Source organism: Dreissena polymorpha, chromosome 1, assembly GCF_020536995.1.
Source record: "Dreissena polymorpha isolate Duluth1 chromosome 1, UMN_Dpol_1.0, whole genome shotgun sequence".
In the NCBI taxonomy this organism is placed as follows: Eukaryota; Metazoa; Mollusca; class Bivalvia; order Myida; family Dreissenidae; genus Dreissena; species Dreissena polymorpha.
Genome location: NC_068355.1, coordinates 94,129,134 through 94,155,143, shown reverse-complemented (window position 1 = coordinate 94,155,143; position 26,010 = coordinate 94,129,134). Strand labels below are relative to the sequence as shown.

At 38.3% G+C, this 26,010-nt stretch overlaps 2 protein-coding genes across 2 annotated transcripts in view; one reads left to right on the top strand and one right to left on the bottom strand.

The window, feature by feature from the left end:
• LOC127841121 (caprin-1-like) overlaps window positions 1-15,230 on the top strand; it is a 42,401-nt gene extending 27,171 nt beyond the window's left edge. The window contains exons 7-12 of the mRNA XM_052369686.1: window positions 4,053-4,263; window positions 5,913-6,235; window positions 9,615-9,747; window positions 11,420-11,548; window positions 11,957-12,145; window positions 14,257-15,230. Of these exons, the coding sequence (XP_052225646.1) occupies window positions 4,053-4,263; window positions 5,913-6,235; window positions 9,615-9,747; window positions 11,420-11,548; window positions 11,957-12,145; window positions 14,257-14,366 (1,095 nt within the window). The 3' untranslated portion in view covers window positions 14,367-15,230. The remainder of the gene's footprint in view (window positions 1-4,052; window positions 4,264-5,912; window positions 6,236-9,614; window positions 9,748-11,419; window positions 11,549-11,956; window positions 12,146-14,256) is intronic.
• Window positions 15,231-19,698: 4,468 nt separating this feature from the next.
• The window catches only part of LOC127837553 (serine/threonine-protein kinase BRSK2-like), a 92,351-nt gene continuing 86,039 nt past the window's right edge, over window positions 19,699-26,010 (bottom strand). Inside the window, exons 20-21 of the mRNA XM_052364790.1 lie at window positions 24,141-24,319; window positions 19,699-22,855 (exon numbers count right to left, since the gene is read on the bottom strand). Of these exons, the coding sequence (XP_052220750.1) occupies window positions 22,733-22,855; window positions 24,141-24,319 (302 nt within the window). The 3' untranslated portion in view covers window positions 19,699-22,732. The remainder of the gene's footprint in view (window positions 22,856-24,140; window positions 24,320-26,010) is intronic.

Genomic DNA, 26,010 nt, shown 5'->3' with positions numbered 1-26,010 from the left:
GCACAGGGAGACATGCTCTGGGGCAGCTTATATATAGGGATGGCAATAAGGTTTGCACAGGGAAACATACTCTAGGGGCAGCTTATATATAGGGATGGCAATTAGGGTTTCACAGGGAGACATGCTCTAGGAGCAGCTTATATATAGGGATGGCAATTAGGGTTGCTCAGGGAAACATACTCAAGGGGCAGCTTATATATAGGGATGGCAATTAGGGTTACACAGGGAGACATGCTCTCGAGGCAGCTTATATAAAGGGATGGCAATTAGGGTTGCACAGGGAGACATGCTCTGGGGGCAGCTTATATAAAGGGATGGCAATTAGGTTTGCGCAGGGAGACAATGTCTGGGGGCAGCTTATATATAGGGATGGCAATTAGGTTTGCACAGGGAGACATGCTCTAGAGGCAGCTTATATATAGGGATGGCAATTAGGGTTGCACAGGGAGACACTGTCTGGGGGCAGCTTATATATAGGGATGGCAATTAGGTTTGCACAGGGAGACATGCTCTGGGGGCAGCTTATATATGGGGATGGCAATAAGGGTTGCACAGGGAGACATGCTCCAAGAACAGCTTATATATAGGGATGGCAATTAGGGTTGCACAGGGAGACACTGTCTGGGGGCAGCTTATATATAGGGATGGCAATTAGGGTTGCACAGGGAGACATGCTCTAGAGGCAGCTTATATAAAGGGATGGCAATAAGGGTTGCACAGGGAGACATGCTCAAGAGGCAGCTTATTTAAAGGGATGGCAATTAGGGTTGCACAGGGAGACTTGCTCTAGAGGCAGCTTATATATAGGGATGGCAATAAGGGTTGCACAGGGAGACATGCTCCAAGAACAGCTTATATAAAGGGATGGCAATTAGGGTTGCACAGGGAGACATGCTCCAAGAACAGCTTATATATAGGGATGGCAATTCGGGTTGCACAGGGAGACACTGTCTGGGGGCAGCTTATATATAGGGATGGCAATTAGGTTTGCACAGGGAGACATGCTCTAGAGGCAGCTTATATAAAGGGATGGCAATTAGGTTTGCACAGGGAGACACTGTCTGGGGGCAGCTTATATATAGGGATGGCAATTAGGTTTGCACAGGGATACATGCTCTAGAGGCAGCTTATATATAGGGATGGCAATAAGGGTTGCACAGGGAGACACTGTCTGGGGTCAGCTTATATATAGGGATGGCAATTAGGTTTGCACAGGGAGACATGCTCTGGGGGCAGCTTATATATAGGGATGGCAATTAGGGTTGCACAGGGAGACATGCTCTGGGGGCAGCTTATATATAGGGATGGCAATTAGGGTTGCACAGGGAGGCATGCTTTGGGGACAGCTTATATATAGGGATGGAAATTAGGGTTGCACAGGGAGACATGCTCTGGGGGCAGCTTATATATAGGGCTGGCAATTAGGGTTGCACAGGGAGACATGCTCTGGGGGCAGCTTATATATAGGGATGGCAATTAGGGTTGCACAGGGAGACATGCTCTGGGGCAGCTTATATATAGGGATGGCAATAAGGTTTGCACAGGGAAACATACTCTAGGGGCAGCTTATATATAGGGATGGCAATTAGGGTTTCACAGGGAGACATGCTCTAGGAGCAGCTTATATATAGGGATGGCAATTAGGGTTGCACAGGGAAACATACTCAAGGGGCAGCTTATATATATGGATGGCAATTAGGGTTACACAGGGAGACATGCTCTCGAGGCAGCTTATATAAAGGGATGGCAATTAGGGTTGCACAGGGAGACATGCTCTGGGGGCAGCTTATATAAAGGGATGGCAATTAGGTTTGCGCAGGGAGACACTGTCTGGGGGCAGCTTATATATAGGGATGGCAATTAGGTTTGCACAGGGAGACATGCTCTAGAGGCAGCTTATATATAGGGATGGCAATTAGGGTTGCACAGGGAGACACTGTCTGGGGGCAGCTTATATATAGGGATGGCAATTAGGTTTGCACAGGGAGACATGCTCTGGGGGCAGCTTATATATGGGGATGGCAATAAGGGTTGCACAGGGAGACATGCTCCAAGAACAGCTTATATATAGGGATGGCAATTAGGGTTGCACAGGGAGACACTGTCTGGGGGCAGTTTATATATAGGGATGGCAATTAGGGTTGCACAGGGAGACATGCTCTAGAGGCAGCTTATATATAGGGATGGCAATAAGGGTTGCACAGGGAGACATGCTCAAGAGGCAGCTTATTTAAAGGGATGGCAATTAGGGTTGCACAGGGAGACATGCTCTAGAGGCAGCTTATATATAGGGATGGCAATAAGGGTTGCACAGGGAGACATGCTCCAAGAACAGCTTATATAAAGGGATGGCAATTAGGGTTGCACAGGGAGACATGCTCCAAGAACAGCTTATATATAGGGATGGCAATTAGGGTTGCACAGGGAGACACTGTCTGGGGGCAGCTTATATATAGGGATGGCAATTAGGTTTGCACAGGGAGACATGCTCTAGAGGCAGCTTATATAAAGGGATGGCAATTAGGTTTGCACAGGGAGACATGTTCTAGAGGCAGCTTATATAAAGAGATGGCAATTAGGGTTACACAGGGAGACATGCTCTGTGGACAGCTTATATATAGGGGCGGCAATTAGGGTTGCACAGGGAGACATGCTCTGGGGGCAGCTTATATATAGGGATGGCAATTAGGGTTGCACAGGGAAACATGCTCTGGGGGCAGCTTATATATAGGAGTGGCCATTAGGGTTGCACAGGGAAACATGCTCTAGAGGCAGCTTATATAAAGGGATGGCAATTAGGTTTGCACAGGGAGACATGCTCTAAAGGCAGCTTATATAAAGGGATGGCAATTAGGTTTGCACAGGGAGACATGCTCTAGAGGCAGCTTATATAAAGGGATGGCAATTAGGGTTGCACAGGGAGACATGCTCTGTGGACAGCTTATATATAGGGGCGGCAATTAGGGTTGCACAGGGAGACATGCTCTGGGGGCAGCTTATATATAGGGATGGCAATAAGGGTTGCACAGGGAGACATGCTCTGGGGGCAGCTTATATATAGGGATGGCAATAAGGGTTGCACAGGGAGACATGCTCTGTGGACAGCTTATATATAGGGATGGCAATTAGGGTTACACAGGGAGACATGCTCTGGGGGCAGCTTATATATAGGGATGGCAATTAGGGTTGCACAGGAAGACATGCTCTAGAGGCAGCTTATATAAAGGGATGGCAATTAGGGTTACACAGGGAGACATGCTCTGGGGGCAGCTTATATATAGGAGTGGCCATTAGGGTTGCACAAGGAAACATGCTCTAGAGGCAGCTTATATAAAGGGATGGCAATTAGGGTTACACAGGGAGACATGCTCTGGGGGCAGCTTATATATAGGGATGGCAATTAGGGTTGCACAGGGAGACATGCTCTGGGGGCAGCTTATATAAAGGTGTGGCAATTAGGGCTGCACAGGGAGACATGCTCTGGGGGCAGCTTATATATAGGAGTGGCCATTAGGGTTGCACAGGGAAACATTCTCTAGAGGCAGCTTATATGAAGGGATGGCAATTAGGGTTACACAGGGAGACATGCTCTGGGGGCAGCTTATATATAGGGATGGCAATTAGGGTTGCACAGGGAGACATGCTCTGGGGGCAGCTTATATAAAGGTGTGGCAATTAGGGCTGCACAGGGTGACATGCTGATGTCAAATGGGGCTGCCATAGAACATTGGAAAAGTTAATATTTAGATAAATGTGACTATTCAATAAGGCCTTAAACCAGATGTCAGAAGATTGTTGACCAAAATACACCACAGTTGTCCACACAAAATGTTAAATGTTACTCTCTACTTGAATCAACTTTCATTTTATGCTGAGTGTATTTCATGTAAAAATCAAACATTCAAAGCAGAATCAATTATTTAACCATTAAGTTTATGTGGTTTGTGGCAGTGATTTTTTCCCTTATTTTCTTAAATGTATAAATCCCCTGTATGCAATTTCATTCTGGATCTTATTCTGGATGGTACAAAAAGGAGTTATTTTTTTGCCAGGTGGTCATGACAACAGCGGAAGCTGATGCATTTTTCCATACACCTGTCCCTGCTCACGCTGTGAATCAGCAGGAAGTTGCAGCAGTATTTTCTCAGCAGCAACAACAGCAAGCAAGGCGTCCTTTCCAGGAAATTGTGTCATCTGTTCAGGGAAACTTTAACTTTTTGCAAGAGTCCACCATTGAAATGGAAGCCAAACATAGAGAATTCTGTAAGTGATTGCATGTGTACCACACCTTGCGCAAGGTTAACTGTATTAAGGTATTGTTTGACAAAAATCATTTTTAAGTAAATTGAACATAAATGCATGACACTTACAAAAAACAAAACATGTACTGTTTATAAACAGAGTATTTATACACTAGAATGAGGATGTTTCAAGTTTCTTGGTTTGGGGTAGAATTTTGATATATACAGTCAAAACCTGATGGCTCGAACTTGCCGCGACCGACATTAAAAGTTCGAGCCATCCCGATTTATAGCCAACTGATTTGTAATATACTAGTTTTGACTAACATGAATCTGCACTAGAGTTACATCTCCAGTTGAAGAGTATTCATACTGCCTAAACTCCGTACGACTTTCTACTTTCAAATTAATAAGAACCAAATATGTACTTGTTTTTTTTAGAAATCAAAATTGTAAAACAGTGATACATACAATCAAACAAATATCATATAATAAATGTATATTATGTAGCACATTTATGGGTACGCTAAGTATCAAAGCATTCATAATCATATGCAATTTGCTGAAATATTAAACAACACAACATGTATTTTGTATTAATATTTTTAACCAGGTTTTCCGAAGGAAAAAACTGGTTATTAGATTGGCTAATGCGGGTGGGCTGGCGGGGTTGGCTGGCTGGCGGGCTAGCGGGCGGAACAAGCTTGGCTGGGCCATAACTTTGTCGTTCATTGTGAGATTTTAAAATCATTTGGCACATTTGTTAACCATCATTAGACGGTGTGTCGCGCGAAAAAATTACGTCAATATCTCCAAGGTCAAGGTCACACTTTGAGTTCAAAGGTAAAAAATAGCCATAAATGAGCTTGTCTGGGCTATAACTATGTCATTCATTATGAGATTTTAAAATCATTTGGCACATTTGTTCACCATCATGGGACGGTGTGTCGCACGAAAGAATCACGTCAATATCTCCAATGTCAAGGTCGCCACGACTAAAAATAGATTTATTTTAAAACAAACTTACAAAGGGGGTTAATTTTGTTTGTTCATTTCAAAAGTTCAGTTTGAGTTGTCTCCCTTTATCAGATTCTTTTTCACAATGAAAACCTGGTTTTGTGACAATTTTGTCCTTTGTTTATATTATTTAATTACATAATGTATAGATCCAAGTTTTCTATTCCATCAAGTTGACATAGTACATGTTGTGATGCAGCCGTTCCAGCCATAATATTACAGCATTAACAAAACAAACGTCAGATTGTATACAAAAAGTGTGAGTGCGAGCCAAACGAACAAAAGAACATGTGAAAATTGTGACGGGGACTGTGAAAACAGTTTGAGCCATCGAATAATTCCACCCTCTCGAATTCGAGCAATCCCACAGAAATTTATAGGAATAGAAACCAATAAACAATTGGTGCTTTAAGGAGAGTTTGAGACGACAAGAAATTCGAGCCAAGCGATAGGGTTTCGACTGTATTTATAAAAAAACACATCAGTTTTTAATTTTCTTTGGGGGAAGTAAACAATTTTAGTAAAAAGCTTCTATGGATTTGGCATTTATCTGAGCTGAATAAGGGAAAAAATTTAGTGTAATATTACTCAACATTAAGTTAACCAAGACCATGTTTTGGTAAGAAGTTGTTGACAATGTCTGTATTATTGCAGCCCCCCATATGGACCCAGCTGTTGTAGCAGCCCACCCGATGCCTACCACTGGCTACAAACCATCCTACTCCGAACAATCAGCATACAGCGACCAGATCATCACATCCTCAGCTGTTGAACAAAGTGTATATTCCCAGGCTCAGCACGCACAAAAAACATTTACTAACTCTGGTTATGCATTACAAAGTGACAATTTGTTTGCTGGAAGTGATTCAGGATTATTGGGTAACAAAGTGACCTCGGAGAGCGGAACACTGTCCCACACAAAGTACGATATTCCACCTCAGTTGCCTATGCCACCTGGTCATGAGCAATCCTCACAAGTAAGTAGTGCTACAACAGGGCTTTTTTTCAGCTTTCTGGGAAGATAGCCCATGGCTTTGAAATTGGGAATTTTATAGGCATTTTTAAGAAATTTGGAATATAAATTGGGATTTAAAACTACATGAATGAGTTCAGCATCTTTAATCACAAACACCACCATGATCAACAGTTTTCCACATTTTATAATAAGCTCACACAAAGTCTTCAATCACATCAGGCACCATTTTATTAGGAGGCACTTTATCTTCTTCTGAAGAACTACTGCTTTCAACATGTGAAATATCAGTCAGCGCTTTGCTTTCGGTAATCAACAATGACAATGCAAAAGAGTCATTTGTTATTAAATTACTATCATTAACAATGGAAGGAGTTCAATGGGAAGACTTGTACTTCTTGACGATGTTTGTTTATTTAATAACGCTTGCTTAAAAAAATCAACAGTTTTTTGTTTTGCCGCCAGGGTTTTGCTTAGGAATCTTTCATGTAATATTATTTCAAATTGCGCGACATCTTTGTTTTCCGTTCTGCCGAATCACAAAATGCTTGAATTTCATTGCAAATATAATAAGCGCCTGAGCAACACGGAGAATATCGTGCATACGAATAATGCCGTCGTTATCCAAATCGAGGTATAGTCTAAAACTGTACGAGACCAGATTGGACTATGCTTTGTTAACATAGAAACAGCCTATGTCATAAGCGTTTTTTAGCTCACCTGAGCACAACGTGCTGATGGTGAGCTTGGTGAGCTTTTGTAATCGCCTTTTGTCCGTCGTGCGTCATCATTCGTCCGTCATCAACATTTTGCCTTGTGAACACTCCAGAGGCCACATTTATTGTCTGATCTTTATGAAACTTGGTCAGAAAATTTGTCCTATTGATACCTCGACTGAGTTCGAAACTGGGTCATGCTGGGTCAAAAACTAGGTCACTAGGTCAAAAAAAAGAAAAACCTTGTGAACACTGTAGAAGTCACATTTGATGCCCAATCTTCATGTAACTTTGTCAATATGTTTGTCTAAATGTATGTTGGTTGAGTTCAAAAATGGTTCCAGTCCATTGAAAAACATGGCCACCAGGGGGCGGGGCAGTATTCCTAATATGGCTATAGAGAAACCTTGTGAACACTAGAAGTCACAATTATTTCCAAATCATCATCAAAACATTGGTTTCATTGATATCTCAGACGAGTTCAAAAATTGTCCAGATCGGTGAAAAAACATGGCCGCCAGGGGACGGGGCAGTTTTCTCAATATGTACATAGTGAAAACGTGTGAACACTCTAGAAGACACATTTTTTGCTCAATCTTCATGAAATTTGGACATATCTTGGAAGAGTTCAAAAATGGTTCAGGTCTGTTAAAAAAACATGGCCTCCAGGGGGCCATTTTTTGTTCATTCTATATGAAACTTGGGTAGAACATCTGTTCCATTGATATCTTGGGCTGCAAAGAACAGGTCATTTCTTTTTATCTCAGGTGAGCGACTTTAGGCCTTTCAGGCCCTCTTGTTTCTCAATTGGGAATTTTTTTAGCAAATTTTGGGAAAAAGTATACTTTTTGCGATTGGGAATATATTTCGGCTATAAAATCGGGCCAAAAAAAGCCCTGTACAATCATTTAACAATATGGGCCATGTTTCCCCCCCCCACTCCACGATATTGGCCATGTTTACCCGCCTCTCAACTTAAAGGTCAAAGTCCAGGGGTGTGATTTTTCCTCCTTTCACCTTATTTCCTCCCTTTCAATGTCAAACTTATTTTACAAATCAATTGTAACTTTGCTGGATCTATATACAAATGAAGAGTTTAACTAAGTCCTGTAAGGGGGGTAAGGCATTTTCCTCCCTTTATGTGGTTGTTTAGTCACACCCCTGAAGTCTCTGTGACATCTAAAAAAAAAAAATCTGACAAGCTTTCATTTATTCAAAACTGCACCCGCAGACGAGTGTTGGCACCCGTTATGCGGTGCTCTTGTTATCTTTTAATTATTACCCTGCACTTCATGAGTATACTTTATATAAAGCGATTCACACCGATCCATAAACATACCTTATTTCGACGGGGCTATCAATTGAACAAATTTGCTTGTATGCATGTTTTGCCCGACGATATTTTACATTTATATCAGCCATGTTTGCTCTCCACTTCATTATAATATAATGATATGTTTTGCCCACGCTCCACTATATTGGCCATGTTTCTCCCACACTGCACTATATTGGCTGTGTTTCACCCACACTTGACTGTTTGGGCCTTTTTTTTCCCCCCCACACTTCACGATATTTGTCATGTTTTGTCCACACTTCACAATATTGGTCATGTTGGGCCCACACTCCACTGAATTTGCCATGTTTGCTCCCATCTCCTCTATATTGGCCTTGTTTTGCCCACACTCCTCTATGTTGGCTCCCCTCTTCACTATAATGGCCATGTTTCGCCTTCACTGCATTATATTTGTCATGCTTGCTTCCCTCACCTGTATAATATGTTTTTCCCACACTCCTCTGTATTGGCCATGTTTGCTTCATTCTCCACTATATTGGACATATTTTGCGACACACTCACCTTTTTGTCCCCTACCAGTGAAACGGGAGGGGACTTAAGGTTTGGGCTCTTTGAGTCTGTCTGTCTGTCCGTCACACATTCTGGATCCTGTGATAACTTTAAAAGTTCTTCATATTTTTTCATTAAACTTGAAACATGGACAGATGACAATATGGAGATTATGCGCGTCATTTCATTTCGTTCCTACGTCAAGAATTCTGGTTGCTATGGCAACAAATGGACTAGAAATATTGCTGAAAATGGTGGATCCTGCGATAACTTAAAAAGTTCAAAATATTTTTTCATGAAACTTGAAACATGGATAGATGGCAATATGGAGATTATGCACTTTATATCATTTTGTTCCTATGTCAAGAATTCTGGTTGCTATGGCAACAAATAGACCAGAAATATCGCTGAAAATTGTGGAGTTTCACCGGTAGGGGACCATATTGCTTGGCAAAAGTCTTATTTTTGCCATGTTTCAACCCCATTTCACTATATTGGCAATGTTTGCACTCTACCCCCGCCCCCCACCTACTCATTATATTGGATATGTTTCCCCAAGTGTCACAATATTAGCCATGTTTACCCCCCCCCCCCCCCCCCCTCCCTCTCCACTTTATTGTTAATGTTTCACCCACATTACACAATATTGGCCATGTTTGATCCCCCACCCTCCCCACCTTCCCCATTATATTGGCCATGTTTCCACTCACGATATTGGCCATATTTTGTCTACACCACTATATTGGCCATGTTTTGTCCACACTACACTATTTGCAGTGTTTCGTCCACATTCCACTACATTGACCATGTTTACCTTACTCCAGGAGAGCAGTTCAGACCTTGACAAGAAGTCGTTCCAGATGAACCCCAACGCCACAGAGTTCCAGCTGGGCTACAGCCAACAGGGTGATGATGACCTTGAAGAATCCAATAACACATCTGATGATGGTTTCCAAGGTAACATACAGTACTTATGCAGGGTTGTCATTATGATTGTAAACAAAGGATTATTTTGGAATAGTAACCGATTCGGCCAGGGTTCAAGGGGGCCGCCTAGGCCCCCTTGTTGGTCCAGGGCAAGGCCCTGGTAGGGGGTTCAGGGGGGGCAAAGCCCCCCGGCCGAAAACAAATTCTAGACATTTTAGGGACAAAGTACTGCTATTCTCAAAGCATAAAAAGTTAAAATAAGGTCCAAAAAGAATAGAAAATTTTAAGATTTTCACATTTTTAGTATACTGTACAATGTAAAAACATATTATATTGATAGATCTTTGCATGTTCCAATTCTATCCATTACCATAAGCCAGTATTATTACGATTTCTTTTTTTCAAAACCAAATTACGGCCAATATTGACAATGAATGTCGTCTGCCATTTAACACAAATGCATATACAAATTGAATTGTGGGATTGGGGAATTCCCATTGAACATGCGTGAATCACGTGACGCGATTTGAGAACATTAAGAACAGTTTATATTTAGTAATTACGACAAATCAACAACTCAATCTAAACTGTTACATGTACCTCCTTTCAGAAAAGTTTGCGAAAGTGAAAGTGAATTTCTGAGGATAAAAACGCGTCTTTCTTTAAATTTTACCGAGTACTTTTAATTCCGGATCGTTATATAATTTGTCAGATCATTCATGCATGTAGACCAATATTGATTCATTGTTTGGCAATCGCAAAACACGTTATTTACCTACTTTTTACATTATGTGTTATGACCATTTGTATTACAAAATGTATTATTTATTTGAAGTATTTTCAAATGCGTATAATTAAATGTGTTATCCGAAATCATTTTCAGATTTCATTATTCACGGGAAATTAAGAAAATTATAGCAACTGAGACACATTTCTCGTGTTTTTCATGTACAGATGAAAATCATGCCAAAATTAGACTTCATGTATAACATCACGTCATTCTTCCTCGGGGAAAGCGTGGATTTTAATATTTAGATGCTGAATAACAACTTCATAGTGCAGAGGTCGCTAATATCTTTTATTTTGGTAGAAAATCGAAGAGCATTTTTTAATATGTGGAAACCTTTTCTCTAACTAAAAAAACTAGTTAATTACGCTCTACAGTGCTACATTCGTTGAGATACGGTCAGTAATAATATGTGAAATGTACAGCTATTTGATACAGTTTCACGTGGGTTCGGCGTGTATTTGGCTGCCTGAGCGCTGATTGGTTGACGTGCTTACCAAGAAGAATATGATTGACAGCTGGAAAAACCAATATTGGCCACTCGCTTAGAAATTCATTAAAAACAGCAGCTCTTAGGCGGAGTTAATGGACTGACTGAATGACCGGGCGTGGCTTTACTATACTACGGTTATTCCTCATCAATTATTGTCGGTTTGCGTGATCAAAACTTCCGATCGCAGTTATAGAGATTCGGGAATAACAACCGATTTTCTGGCGATTTTAATCGATGAATTCGATCGGCAATCGGTTAATAATGACAACCCTGCTTATGTGCGAGTTTTAATAGGGTTTATTAAAAATATACATGGTAGCTTTGTTAGGATTTGCATTCCATAGTTTTAGTGCATTACCTTGAGCAAGATAATTCTGAATAATACTTAGTGATAAGGATATAAAAACGCTGCTTGCTTCCAGGTGTCACATATACCAACACTGGCTTCAGTCGAGATCAGCGGAGGGATGGCGGTGGTAGGGGAGGTTTCCGGGGAGGTCGTGGTGGCAACCGTGGAAATATGAGCAACGGCTATAGCAGGGGTGGGAGAGGTAAACGTCTGCTCCATGATTATTATCCCCCGCCATAGGCGGAGGGATATTGTTTTGGTGTTGTCCGTCCGTCTTTCCGTCCGTCCGGCTTTGAAAGATTTCATTGAAACTTGGTATGAGTATATATATTGATAAGAGGATGATGCACGCCAAATGGCATTGTACTTCATCTGTTAATAACGGAGTTATGGCCCTTTGTATCATGTAAAAATGCTTTTTTGATTGTCAAATATAACACTTTTTTGACCAGAATATATTGGCGGGGAATATCAATTCAATGAATTTGCTTGTTATTCTTCAATTCTAATTGTTTAAGATTTTTTTCTTTCATCAGAAAAGGAAACTATTAATTAAAATGGATCTTATTTGACTCTATGACATTTGAGTTATTTTGGTTGTGATGTTAAGGCAACTACCAAGGTTACCAGCAGAGAAGTGACTACAACCGAGGGGGCTCCGAAGGTCACCGAGGGGGCTCTGAAGGTTACCCCAGTTACAACAATGGTAGCAGTGGTAGCTACAACAATGGAGGAGGGTTTCAGAAGAGAGGGGGAGAGGGTGGCCGCGGTGGTGGCCCCAGGGGCGGAAGCAGGGGAGGTCAGTCTGATCAAACTTGCCTTTTAAAACTAGGAAATGCACAAATTTGAAATGATACTTTCCCTTTCATCTTAGTTCAAATGGTTTTTAATGTCCAATATTCCTATTTAAGAGAATAATTATTGGTGTTTCATAAAGATGGAAACCTTTCTTTTGCTAGGCTTTGATTTAACTGTTGAAAGGTAATCTTTCTAACAATGATTTGGCTGTTAACAATGAGTGTGAGCACTGGAGAGCTCTTCTTAAATACATGTAGTATTCTTTGTGTCCATAGTGTGGTCTTTCTGTTTGTCACTATTAAATGCAATGTTTGTAGCATTAAGTATTCACACATTTTACAATATTTATGCCCCCCTTCGAAGAAGAGGGGGTATATTGCTTTGCTCATGTCGGTCGGTCTGTCGGTCGGTCTGTCCGTCCACCAGGTGGTTGTCAGACGATAACTCAAGAACGCTTGGGCCTAGGATCATGAAACTTCATAGGTACATTGATCATGACTCGCAGATGACCCCTATTGATTTTTAGGTCAAAGGTCAAGGTCACCGTGACCAGAAATAGTAAAATGGTTTTTGAATGATAACTCAAGAACGCATACGCCTAGGATCATGAAACTTCATGGGTAGATTGATCATGACTTGCAGATGACCCCTATTGATTTTGAGGTCACTAGGTCAAAGGTCAAGGTCACGGTGACCCGTAATAGTAAAATGGTTTCCGGATGATAACTCAAGAACGCATACGCCTAGGATCATGAAACTTCATGGGTAGATTGATCATGACTCGCAGATGACCCCTATTGATTTTGAGGTCACTAGGTCAAAGGTCAAGGTCACGGTGACCCGAAATAGTAAAATGATTTTCGGATGATAACTCAAGAACGCTTTTGCCTAGGATCATGACACTTCATAGGTACATTGATCGTGACCCGCAGATGACCCCTATTGATTTTCAGGTCACTAGGTCAAAGGTCAAGGTCACAGTGACAAAAATCGTATTCACACAATGGCTGCCACTACAACGGACAGCCCATATGGGGGGCATGCATGTTTTACAAACAGCCCTTGTTTCAATAGAAATTTCAAATATGTCATTACCATGAAGTGCAGTTGTGCATGACACTTGTTTAAGGTAGCGCACCTCTAATGGGCACATATCCAAATATAACCTAATTAATTATTTTCTTAATCAGCATCATTTCACTGAACTACATGCAAATTTGTAGGTAGGCTTTCCATGCTTTTTAAAAAAATATACCGATTTTTTCAAAACCACCCCCACGCTTGGCTTTTGTCCAGTTTATTTTCACCCCTGGGGTATATAAAAGTTCCATAATTCATTCAAATTTCCAAATATGGGCATGCAGTTGGTGTGTACAGATGCTGTAAAGGTGTTTAAAGTTTAAACAAGATGAAATAAGTATTCTTTTACAGACATTTATTTTTTACAAATTTTTATCTATGGAAGAGCACCATGAAATGTAAGTGATTTCAGTCAAGTAAAAATTGGGTCGGTTAAAAACAAAGTGTCATAAAATTCAAAATAGTATCATTTAAGTCATATTTTAAACTTAGTTTTTATAGAAACACTATATACAGCAAAAATACTAAGAACTAGACAGATTTACCGTTTACTTTTTGAAATAAAAATAAAAATGCAACATGCATGGTTCGTATTTTCAACAGTCAATCACCCAATTTCGCCATAACGTTGTTTTAATTTTAATAATTGAAAAATGTGCATAAAAATTGCAACATATTTAACAATAAATATAGCTTGTATGCCATATTAAATCAAATTACGTTAGAAAATAAATAAAACGCGTCGCAAAAAAGTATACGTCGTCGGCAGGATTCGAACCTGCGCAGGAATATCCCAAAAGATTTCTAGTCTATCGCCTTAACCACTAGGCTACGGCACCTAATAGTAGGCTCTTCAACCTTCGAAGAAATCGCGGGAAATCATTAGAGGTGCACTACCTTAATACCCAGTGATCATTACATTCCTGAGTTATTTACCCTTGAACACAGCTGAAAAGATGGTATTAGTCAAATATATGACAAAGCTCTAGTTTTGTGTTCTACTCTCTGAATACTTCCTGGTTTGTGTTTTAGGAGGACCCCGGGGAGGAGGGTTCAACCGAGGCATGGGCAGCGCCAGGGGCACAGGCAGAGGGGGCACTCAGGGGTTTGGACGGCCAAACTTCAACCAGCAGCAACCGTAACTCACAGCTCAGAATCCATCTCAACAACAGACTGCCAAACAGACTCAAACTATGGACTCGGAACATAGTGTTTCTTGTTAGCTTCTGTAATCGCCCGTCTATAAATCTGTGATTTATTTCAGTTATTCCATTTTTACACTGAAGTTCTTTCAGTTTATGTCTAAGGATGTTGCAATTCTGGCAGCTTGCAGTTGTTCTTTTTACTAATCAAAAGTGTGCGGGTACTTGTGGATTTTGTTTCTGTATTTCTTTTGGGCCAAGTAGCCAATTTCACCTGCATTGGTAGTCTGTTCAAATAACATCATTTTCTGAGCGACATATGAATGCAACGTTCAAAATGAACAATTTTGTAGTAAGCACTTTTTGAGACATTTAGAAAGTGTTTATGACACGGAACCTTACAAATACCAGACTGTTCATGGGCAGATTCCTGGGCCCAAGGGTAGTTTTCTGAACGGTTCCTATTTCTTGGCTTCAGTTTTGTAGACGTGAAGAGCATTTTCAGCAGCAATTAACAGACTTAATGAAGTGAGCAAGTAACATGCTGTATAATGGTACGAGGGCCAAGTATACCATGTTATTTATTGTGAATCATTCATCATCCATTCATAAGAAACTCATCATATTTCTGACTTTGAACTTTCTGGTATTTGCATGCTTTTTGTCTATCACATTGGGAAATGGAGTGGGAAATAAGCTTAATTTATTTCAGTATTACATAATAATAGATTTGAAATGCAGCAAATGTTGTATAAAATAATTATCGTAATTGTAATAAACTTAAATGGAAGTATTTATCAAATGCTTGCAGTTTTTTATTCAGCATGTCACATCTATCAAATAAAACGTGATGACAAAGTTGAATGTTGTTTCTCTTTGATTCTTTAAACAACCATGGTACTCGATGATTTTAGTTGTTTTGTCTTAATATATACATCGCTGTTCAGCAAAATTGCTGACATTGATCTCTAGCTGTCACTTAATGTCATTTGGGTGTTACCAATAATTAATGATCTGAAATTGAACACTTAAAGTAATTGTTAAGGTTATACATTCAAAACAACTGGATCTAAATAACCCCTGCAAAAGATGTTTGAGAGGGTGTATATTGAAGTAATCTGTCCATAGGTTTGTTGTTCCATCCATCTGCTTCAATTGGCTTTTGAGCTAACTATTCTACATTTTTCAAGAGACAGAATTGAAACTTATAATTTGTCATCGCCATAGTGCTCTTTATTTTGCAGGTATGTGTTAGTATTGAACTTATGAAGTTATGTGCATAACAGTTCTTGACAGGTGAAGAAATCTGAACCTAAAAGTATCACAATATAGTGTTCATTTGCTTAACGCATTGTTCATGTGCAGTGATTCACTTATTTCTGAGATGTTCACTTGAGCTAAGACATGGGCATGGCTGCCCTGCCTGTGACAAGGCATTGTGGAGTTATTAAATGTAGATTTGTGACTTAGCTTTAATTATGTCTCCATGACATGTGAGGCATTAAACATTGCACTTTGATATGTTTGTCCAAACGTCAGGCCGGCAAGCTCAGTTGTTAGAGCACTTTTCTACAAAACCAAGAGTCACGGTATCCATCCCTGGCCCAGCATAATAACTAGTGTGGGGTTTAGTCATGATATCTTTCATATGGCACCCTTTTTATGTCCCCCACCACTATAGTGGGGGAAATATTGTTTTTGTCCTGTCTGTTGGTTTGTTGCCTTGTTTGTTTGTGCAAACTTTAACATTTGCCATAACTTTTGCAATATTGAAGATAGCAACTTCATATTTGGCATGCATGTGTAGCTCATGGAGCTGCACATTTTTAGTGGTGAAAGGTCAAGGTCATCTTTCAAGGTCAAATATATGGGTCAAAATTGCTTGTGTTATGTACACTTTTGAAATATTGAGGATATAAACTTGATATTTGGCATGCATAAGTATCTCATGGAGCTGCATATTTTGAGTGGTGAAGGTCAAGGTCATTCTTCAAGGTCAAATATATGGGGACAGTGTTTCACAAACAAATCGCTGCTCAACCAGCTTACACAACAAACCGTGAGTTGGTTAACTGACTGGAATAGTCTGAAATACTGTTGCAAATGGCAAAATAAAATATTTTTATTTTTTTTAAATTTAGTCTCAGACAATGGCATTATAATGCTGAGATTTCAGTTCTCATTTGACTGTACCGGTAAACCTACAACAAAAGGAAAAAGAACAAGCTTTTATGAGTGGAGTTTAAATGCAACCAAAATACAAAAATGAATTTCTTATCAAAAATTAACTTGATTTTAATTACACCCCCACAAACGGAGTTTAGGGGGATATATAGGAGTGAGCTTGTCTGTCGTGTCCATTGGTAATGGGGGCTATATAGGAGTCACTTTGTCGGTTGGTCTGTCCTGAAATCTTGTCCTGGCAATAACTATGTTGTTCATTGTGAGATTTTAAAATCATTTGGCACATTTGTTCAACATCATTGGACAGTGTGTCGCGCGAAAGAATTACGTCGATATCTCAAAGGTCAAGGTCACACTTTGAGTTCAAAGGTCAAAAATGGCCATACATGAGCTTGTCCGGGCAATAACTATGTCGTTCATTGTGAGATTTCAAAATCATATTGCACATTTGTTAACCATTATTGGACGGTGTTTCGCGCGAAAGAATTACGTCTATATCTCCAAGGTCAAGGTCACACTTGAGTTCAAAGGTAAAAAATGGCCATAAATGATCTTGTCCGGGCCATAACTAGGTCATTCATTGTGAGATTTAAAATTACTCGGTACATTTGTTCACAATCATTGGACGGTGTGTCATGCAAAAGAATTACGTCATTATCTCCAAGGTCAAGGTCACACATGGATTTCAAAAGTAAAAAATGGCCATGTCCGACCAAAACTATGTCATTAAAATTTTAAAATGACTCTGTACATTAATTTTGTTCACAGTCATTGGAGGGCATGTCATGTGAAAGAATACAAGAGTTCAATGGCCATGAATGATAATGACATAATAATATTTAAAAATTGCCATAAATTAGCTTTTCTTGTTTTGTGAAGACAGCATGCAAAATATTTGGTGTCAATGAAGCATGTGCGGGTATACGTCAGGTCTGTGACAAAGCTCTAGTCATACATGGGGAGATGATGCCCTGCTTCAAAGCTAGAAAAGAGACCAGTTAACTTCTCCATGGAATAAATTACTTCTGTTTTAAATTCATTTCTATTCACCATTTTAATCATAAAAATATAATATGTCATTTAACTGCACCTTTATATTCTAAGACAAACATGCTAAACTTATCAGCTGAAATAAAAGCTCTTGTTGGCGCAGAATTATGTTGGAATTAACTCTTTCAGTGCTGGAACCGAACTTTGAAGGCCTTTGCAAACAGTTTGGATCCAGATGAGACGCCACAGAACGTGGTGTCTCATCAGGATCCAAACTGTTTGCTATTCTGATAGTATTATGTGAAAAAATAGAGAGTTAACAAGGTTTTACTATAGCCATATAAGGAAAAATGCCCCGCCCACGTGGTGGCCATGTTTTTCATCAACCGGCATCATTTTTTAACTCCTCCAAGATATTATTGGGATGAATCTTCTGACCGAGTTTCATGAAGATCGGACTATAAATTTGGCCTCTAGAGTGTTAACAAGATTTTACTAAAGCCATATAAGGAAAAATGCCCCGCCCCTTGGCAGCCATGTTTTTCAAGCAAACGTAACCATTTTCTAACTCATTCAAGATATCAATAAGACAAATCTTAAAAAAGAAAAGAAAGAAGATTCATCCCGATAATATCTTGGAAGAGTTAAAAAATGATGCCGGTTGGTTGAAAACCATGGCTGCCAGGGGGCAGGCATTTTTCCTTATATTGCTATAGTAAAACCTTTACACTCTAGATATATATATATCTAGATATAGATAAATAAACACATTTATTATCCGATCTTCATGAAATTTGGTCAGAAGATTTGTCCCAATAATATCTTGTTATCTCAGGTGAGCAACTTGGGCCTTTCAGGCCCTGTTGTTTGTATAAATAAAGGGCAATGGTTCTGAAGTGCCTTACGAAATGACTGGTTATGCAACTTGACCTCCAATTTTTGTCAACGTACATTTCAAGAAAATGTGGTGAAGATTCAATGAAAATTACAACTCAAAGAATAGAAAGCCGCTGTCCAACTGCCATACATCGGCATTGAGATAAAAGAAACTGCAAGAGACTTTTGTATAAAAATGGAAAAAAGTAAAGCTTCATTGACCCATAAAAAGTGAAAGGTTTTTCATGTTAATGTAGTTTATTATATCTTCATATTAATGTCACACTGGTTGCTTGGCACACAACCTCAAACCTATGAATTTTATTTAACAAAATTATCTAAACAAAATAATACACAATGAATATCAACATCAAAATAAAACAACACATGTGAAATGAAGACAAAACAAAACTTAATAAAACTACTTAAAGTTTGCTAAGCAACTGTACTGCAATTGTAATTTTATCCTAAACAATTATCAATAAAGTATTTTAATGTGAAGTTTGTAATATAGCATTCTAACAGTAAATAAGATATAAATGTTAAAGAAACAAATACTAGTACTCAAAATCAACAAATATTTAGAAAATATTTGTAAAATAAAGTTAACCCATAAACAATCAGTGTTCCTTATAGAAATAGTCAACATTTCAACGCTATATGTGGTATGGTCATAGATTTAACAAGATAAAAATGCTTGTTTTTATTTTTTGTGTGACAATATATTCCTGTTAATATCCCACCACGATATCCAAACATTTACAAGCGAATGTCAGACTGACTTCGGGCAGCTTTGGAAGAACGACATATTCATAAGAACTATGTCAAGCTTCCGAAGCTGCACAAAGTCAATCTCGCATTTGCTTGTGACTGTTTGTATATGTAGCCCGAAATGCACATGGGATATATGGTGATAAAACAAGAGCACCACATAGCGACTGCCAACACTCGGCTGTGGGAGCAGTTTTTAATAAATAAAAGCTTGTCAGAAGTGACCTTGACCTTTAACCGAGTGACCCAAAAATAGGTGTGGCGTGTAGAACTCATCAAGGTGCATCTACATATTAAGTTTCAAAGTTGTATGTGGAAGCACTTTGATATTAGAGCCTATGTTAAGGTTTTCGCACGACCCGGGCCGCGGACAACGAGATGGTTATGACAATACCTCAGGTTTTCTCTGAAAACAGCCTAGCTAAAAATTTATACGAGCATTTCGTGTTGCGTTAAATCTATGTTACCAGACCACATATAGCATTACAATTTTGGCTAGTGCTAGCTAAAAGAAACCTTGATTTGTTGAAGTGTAAACTTTATTTTTCGAAATAATGTACAAAATATTTGCTGATTTTGAGTGTTTATGGGCTTTTTTATGCTGTTTCAACATACTGATACTTAGTTGAGAAGTATTCATTGCACATTCTATTTATTGCACACCATCAGACACAATGCAATCTGTACATTTTTGTCATGATTTTAACAAAGACAGAAGAAAACAACGACATGCATCAGAAGATAAATGTTTATACATGGGCAATAAATAAAAAGCAATACAAACAAACAAGCAATGCCTGGTATTGTTATGTGAAAAATAAGAGATCAGAAGATTTACACAAAATACTTATTAATATTCTTAACTGAGCCTATATTTCCTTGGGAATTGTATATTGCTACATTTGTTCCATTCTCAAAATATTAGATCCAATAACATGTACCAACATCCATAACATCATCAGTGTAGAATAACTCTCTATGATTGTAATCCTTCCTGTTTTGCCTACTCTTACAATAGACTGCCAATATTGACTTATTTCAGGTGACACAATATAACAAGCATTGGTCTCTTATGTTGGTCCTTACGAAGATAAATGAGGTATTTATGTATAGAACTCAAAGCCATTTTGTACACTTCCATACATTGCATGCAACACATTAATTATGGCCCATTGTCTATCATTGAGGTATATCTCAAATAACAGTGGTTTAAGATTCTTTTGGTTTATATTGTATTGACAGTTTATGCCAATTTTCAACTTAGTTTTACTTTGAACCAATCTTGTCACAAAATATGTAAGCTCTATTTTATTAAATTTGCTTTACAAACATCAATACATGTTAATTGAACAGAACATTTGCATTGTTATTACATTAAAAGAAATTAATTTAAATTTAAAATTTCATCTTTTATGATTATGGCTACATATAAATAATAATTGCCTTTATTTACTTCATTCACTTCATTTGAGATGATTGATTGCGACTCAAGCAAAAAACTTGAACACAAACAAAACACTCAAACTTACATAACAATGTCGGGAGATGTCACAATCAAACATATTCTTTACAAGTGACTGATAATTAGTTTTTAACTAACAGTGCTTCTGACAGTTGGAACACACATTTATATTTCCTAGTGCATATTCTGGAGAAGACAGATGGAGACAGTATCCGCCCAATCAAACACAACATTTCATTTGATAGTTTACGACGTTTTAATTGCAAGAAAGAAAAGTCTCAGTAATACTAAATGCATGATAACAATGTGAGCAAATTGTACAGGACTGATAAATTAAAACAAAAAGAACTTTACAATAATTAATCTGCTCCTACCCCTACTGTTGATAGCAGACTGACACTACGTTTGGTTGTCTAGGAACTGTACTCCAGTCAACCGCATGGCTAACTAAGCTATTTCACTTCCTGGTTGCAACTAGTAGTAAGCTTGCCAACACAACATAAGTGTTTTCCTCAATGGGAAGGAAAGTGTTTGCTACATTACAACTTGTTCAGTTTGTCTTGTAACAAAATTAGTATTCATAAGCAGGTCTTAGTTTAACCCTTTCGCACTCGGAGGCAAAGTGAAAATGGCTTTTGCAAACAGCATAAAACCAGAACAGCCTGCAAGTAACTCACAGTCTGTTCACGTTTTATTCAGTTTGCTGCTTATCAGATTATATGGATTGGAGATGAAGCCTTAACAATTTGAATCTAGCAAGAAAGGTCTTAAATTAAATATAACTTTCTAAGGGACAACAAATGCGTGAACATACGTATCTAAGTGGTATAGGGTTAAGTGAGTGAAAAGTGTAGGATTTCATATCAAGCAGGAAAACAGAAATCAATTCTGCTGCATGAATTACACATTAATTGCTTCCAACATTAGCTGTAATATGTTGTCTATTTAACACACTGAATTAGTTGTACTAACAAAGGAGCTTACAGCATAATAATATGTCTGTTTCAATAAGCCTGCTAGTTTAGAAGACACACTCATTCACTGTCATGTACAAATGTCAGCAGCAGAAGATGACGGAACGGTTTTCTGCATAATGTTAGGTGGGACAGACACCCTTACACAGATCTATGCAAAATATGTTCACATTTAATGTGCTGTGCATTAAACAATAGGTTCCTGTCATCCCATCATGGGACACCAACCTGTTTATGAAGGACACTGGCAAATTTTCTTCCATTGCCATATTGTTTGAAAGGTACACAGTTCTTTGCTATTACCAATAGTCCCATCTGTGGTTTGTTATGAGTAACTGGTTCTCCATTATCTATTTATGAACATTATGCATTTTATACGAGCCGGGCTTTGAGAAAACCAAGCTTTATGCATGTGTGCAAAGTACTGTCCCAGATTAGCCTGTGCAGTCAGCACACTCTTATAAAGGACAAGACCCATTCTGCTTTAATGGAATTTTCTGTTTTAATAAAATCTAGGAAATCTAAAAACAACAAGAGCACCGCATAACGGGTGCCAACGCTCGGCTGCAGGTGCAGTTTTGAATAAATAAAAGCTTGTCAGAAATTATTTTTTTCAGAAGTCACAGTGACCTTTACCTTTGACCTAGTGACCCAAAAATGGGTGCGGCGCGTATAACTCATCAAGGTGCATCTACGTATGAAATTTCAAAGTTGTAGGTGGAAGCACCTATATTTTAGAGCCAATGTTGAGGTTTTAGCACGGCAGACGCCGAACGACGAGCTGGCTATGACAATACTTCTGGTTTTCTCCGAAAACAGCCGAGCTAAAAATCAAGTCTAGGCAGACATTGTCATCCCTGATGAGCAGTGCAAGCTGCACATGGTTTTCCCAGTGTGCGGCCATGTTTCAGTCAACGCTGGATTGTAGTGTATATGAACAGTACATAAATATTCCCCACACTTAATGAACATCTTTTTTATTTATCATCTCCTGCTTTCACAAAGGACACGGATGTTTGTTGGTATAAATGCCACAACCTATGATGCACAACACTCCACACAGATTCAATCTGTTTTCATAGTCTGAAAGTCTACAATACATCCATGTGTTACATCTTGTCTTTACGTTTCAAAGATGGGTCTATAATTACTCGTCTCCCATTTGTTATAACCCGAGGTATGTCTCTCCGCTGGGGGGTAGGTGTCTTGCTTATTCGATCAAACACTGGGGTCTGAAATACACAACACAAAACATTACTCTCAACTTTATAATAACTCACATATTTCCAAAAAAAGGAATTTTTAGGAAATATTTTTTCACTCTTAAATGTTCATAATAAACAAAATATTGAAAGCCATTGTATGCTGGCTAAACACTAAAACATACACATTTGTATTTAGATCATTTTACAATTACAGGTATAGGATGTACAAGAACACTGCACAAAAGCAAATTACAATTGAGTATATGGTGTATATTTACTTTGTTGTCCTAGAAACATAATAATTTGTACTTGTATATTGATTTACCTTTCAAAACAGCATTTGAAACTCTAAGAACCAACATGTGTAATTCAAATTAACAAAGGTAAACAGGGGTACAATAATTTCAGGTGCTTTTTAACTTAAATTCACAATTCAAGTCAAAAAAGTCCAGTCAAGCCAGTTAGACTATACAGGCAAAGTATTTAGTCTATAAGCATTACTTACAATTGTTACATTGAACCCAGTCATACTGTATACAAGCTAAAATTATACTCAATACATGCTTAGAATGCAGACTAAGCTTAAAATACTCAATACAGGCTAAGAATGTATACTTAGCCTAAAATTACACTCAATACAGGCTTAGATTCGAATGCAGACTTAGCCTAAAATTATACTCAATACAGGCTTAGATTCGAATGCAGACTTAGCCTACAATTGCACTCAATACAGGCTTAGATTCGAATGCAGACCTAGCCTAAAATTACACTCAATACAGGCTTAGATTCGAATGCAGACTTAGCCTAAAATTATACTCAATACAGGCTTAGAATGCATACTGAGCCTACAATTGCACTCAATATAGACTAAGAATGCAGACCTAGCCTAAAATTATACTCAATACAGGCTTAGAATGCAGACTTTGCCTAAAAGTGTACTCTATATATGCTTAGAATAAAGACTTAGCCTAAAATTATACTCTTTACAGGCTTAGCATTGAGCCTTCAAGAGCCTAAGTATTAAGTCTAAACATTATACTCTATTTAAGTAGCCTCAAAACTATACTTTATAGATGTGGCCTCAAAAGTATACTCTATAGATGTGGGCTCAAAATTATACTCTATACAGTTTAAAGATTCAGCCTTAATGTTATACTCAAAACAGGTTAAGTATTTAGCAAAAAATGATTTTCTATAGAGGCCAAATATTATCATAAAAGTTCTACTTTATACATGTATTTAGTCTGCCTTTCTATATTGTATGCACTTAGCTGATGTAGAAATCGATGTTTTGTATCTTTGCTGTATGTACCTCATCATCACAATCAGTTCGTGTGACGGAGATGCTGTGTGTGGGGGAGGCACTGCACTCAGATGTGTAGGAGGAGGAGCTGTCGGTGCTGATCTTGCGTTGACTCAGCGCATCCCCGCGCGGGCCCAGCATCAGATTCTGGATATGCTCACACACCCTGCGGAACCGGCGGGATGGACCTGCAATTGCAAAATTACAAAAATAGCAAGACTATTGCCAAGCAATAAAAGTCCCCTACCGGCTCCATCATTGTCAGAAATTCCACCATTGCCAGAATATTTTTTTTATCTGTTGCCATAGCAACCAGAATTTTTGACATTGGAACAAAATAAAATGAAGTGCATAATGTCCATATTGCCATCTATCCATGTTCCCAGTTTCATGAAAAAATATAAAGAACTTTTAAAGTTATCGCAGGATCCACAGAAAAACACCATTTTCAGCAGTATTTTTAGTCGATTTGTTGCCATAGCAACCAGAAGTTTTGACATAGGAACAAAATGAAATGACGTGCATAATGTCCATATTGCCATCTATCCATGTTGCAAGTTTTATGAAAAAATATAGAACTTCTAAGTTATTGCAGGATCCAGAAAACCACCATTTTCAGCAGTATTTCTAGTCTATTTGTTGCCATAGCAACCAGAATTTTTGAAGTAGGAACAAAATGAAATGACGTACATAATGTCCATATTGCCATCTATCCATGTTTCAAGTTTCATGAAAAAATATGAAGAACTTTTTAAGTTATCGCAAGATCCAGAAAAAAAACCATTTTCAGCAGTATTTCTAGTATATTTGTTGCCATAGCAACCAGAAATTTTGACGTAGGAACAAAATGAAATGACGTGCATAATGTCCATATTGCCATCTATCCATATTTTAAGTTTCATGAACAAATATGAAGAACTTTTAAAGTTATCGCAGGATCCAGAAAAAAAATACCATTTTCAGCAGTATTTCTAGTAGGGATGTCAACGAATATCCGAATATTCGAATATTCGGTCCCGCACCGAATATTCGAATACTATTTTCCGAATTGAATATTCGGAAGAATTTTTTTTAAAAATCGAGTAATTTCAAAGACTTTGTGTTCGTGAAACTTGCTTCAAACATTGTTAAAAAAGTTGTTCCTTGTGTCATAGTGTTTATTCCGGTAAGCGCGATAATGTGTCGCTATGGTGATGACAGTATTCCTGTCATAAATCCGGTCAATTGCCTAGCTTTAAGAAACTTTAATTGACCAAAGACAGTCACTTTGTGTCAAAATTATGATAGGTGCTAATCGCGTCGGCAATTAAAACACCGACCCAATCTTGATCTAATGACTCCAATTACATTTTAAATGATAAAAAATTAAATGAGTAAATGAAAAGCCGACTTGGTATAAAAAAACAATAAGAACTTATGCAAAAGATTTTTGATTGACGTAAATCACGTTCTCCAATCAAATTCTTTTTTTTCTCTAATTAACTTGAGTAAATGCGCATCATATGGTTACAATCACGTTGTCCAATCAAAAAAGCTTTAAGAAAATAATTTACTCAACCTCTAATGAGTATTTGCGTATCGTATGGTCCAAACTTTAATTAATTACTCAATATTCAATCAGGTTCTTTACTTAAAGAAATGTTTTTGGTATTTGGCCCTCATTTAATTGAAAATATTATCATTGCTACACAAATTAAGTAAATCTCTGTCAAATCAAAATGCCACCAAAACCTTCCCATGCTTGGAAGTATTTCACGAGATCATCCGATAAGAAGTCGGCAAAGTTCAAAGTGTGTTGTGGCATCTTGTTTCAGTATCTATCATTGGTGTTTTGTCAGTATATAATAAATTTGTTTTTGTTTGAATGTGTTCGCTATGT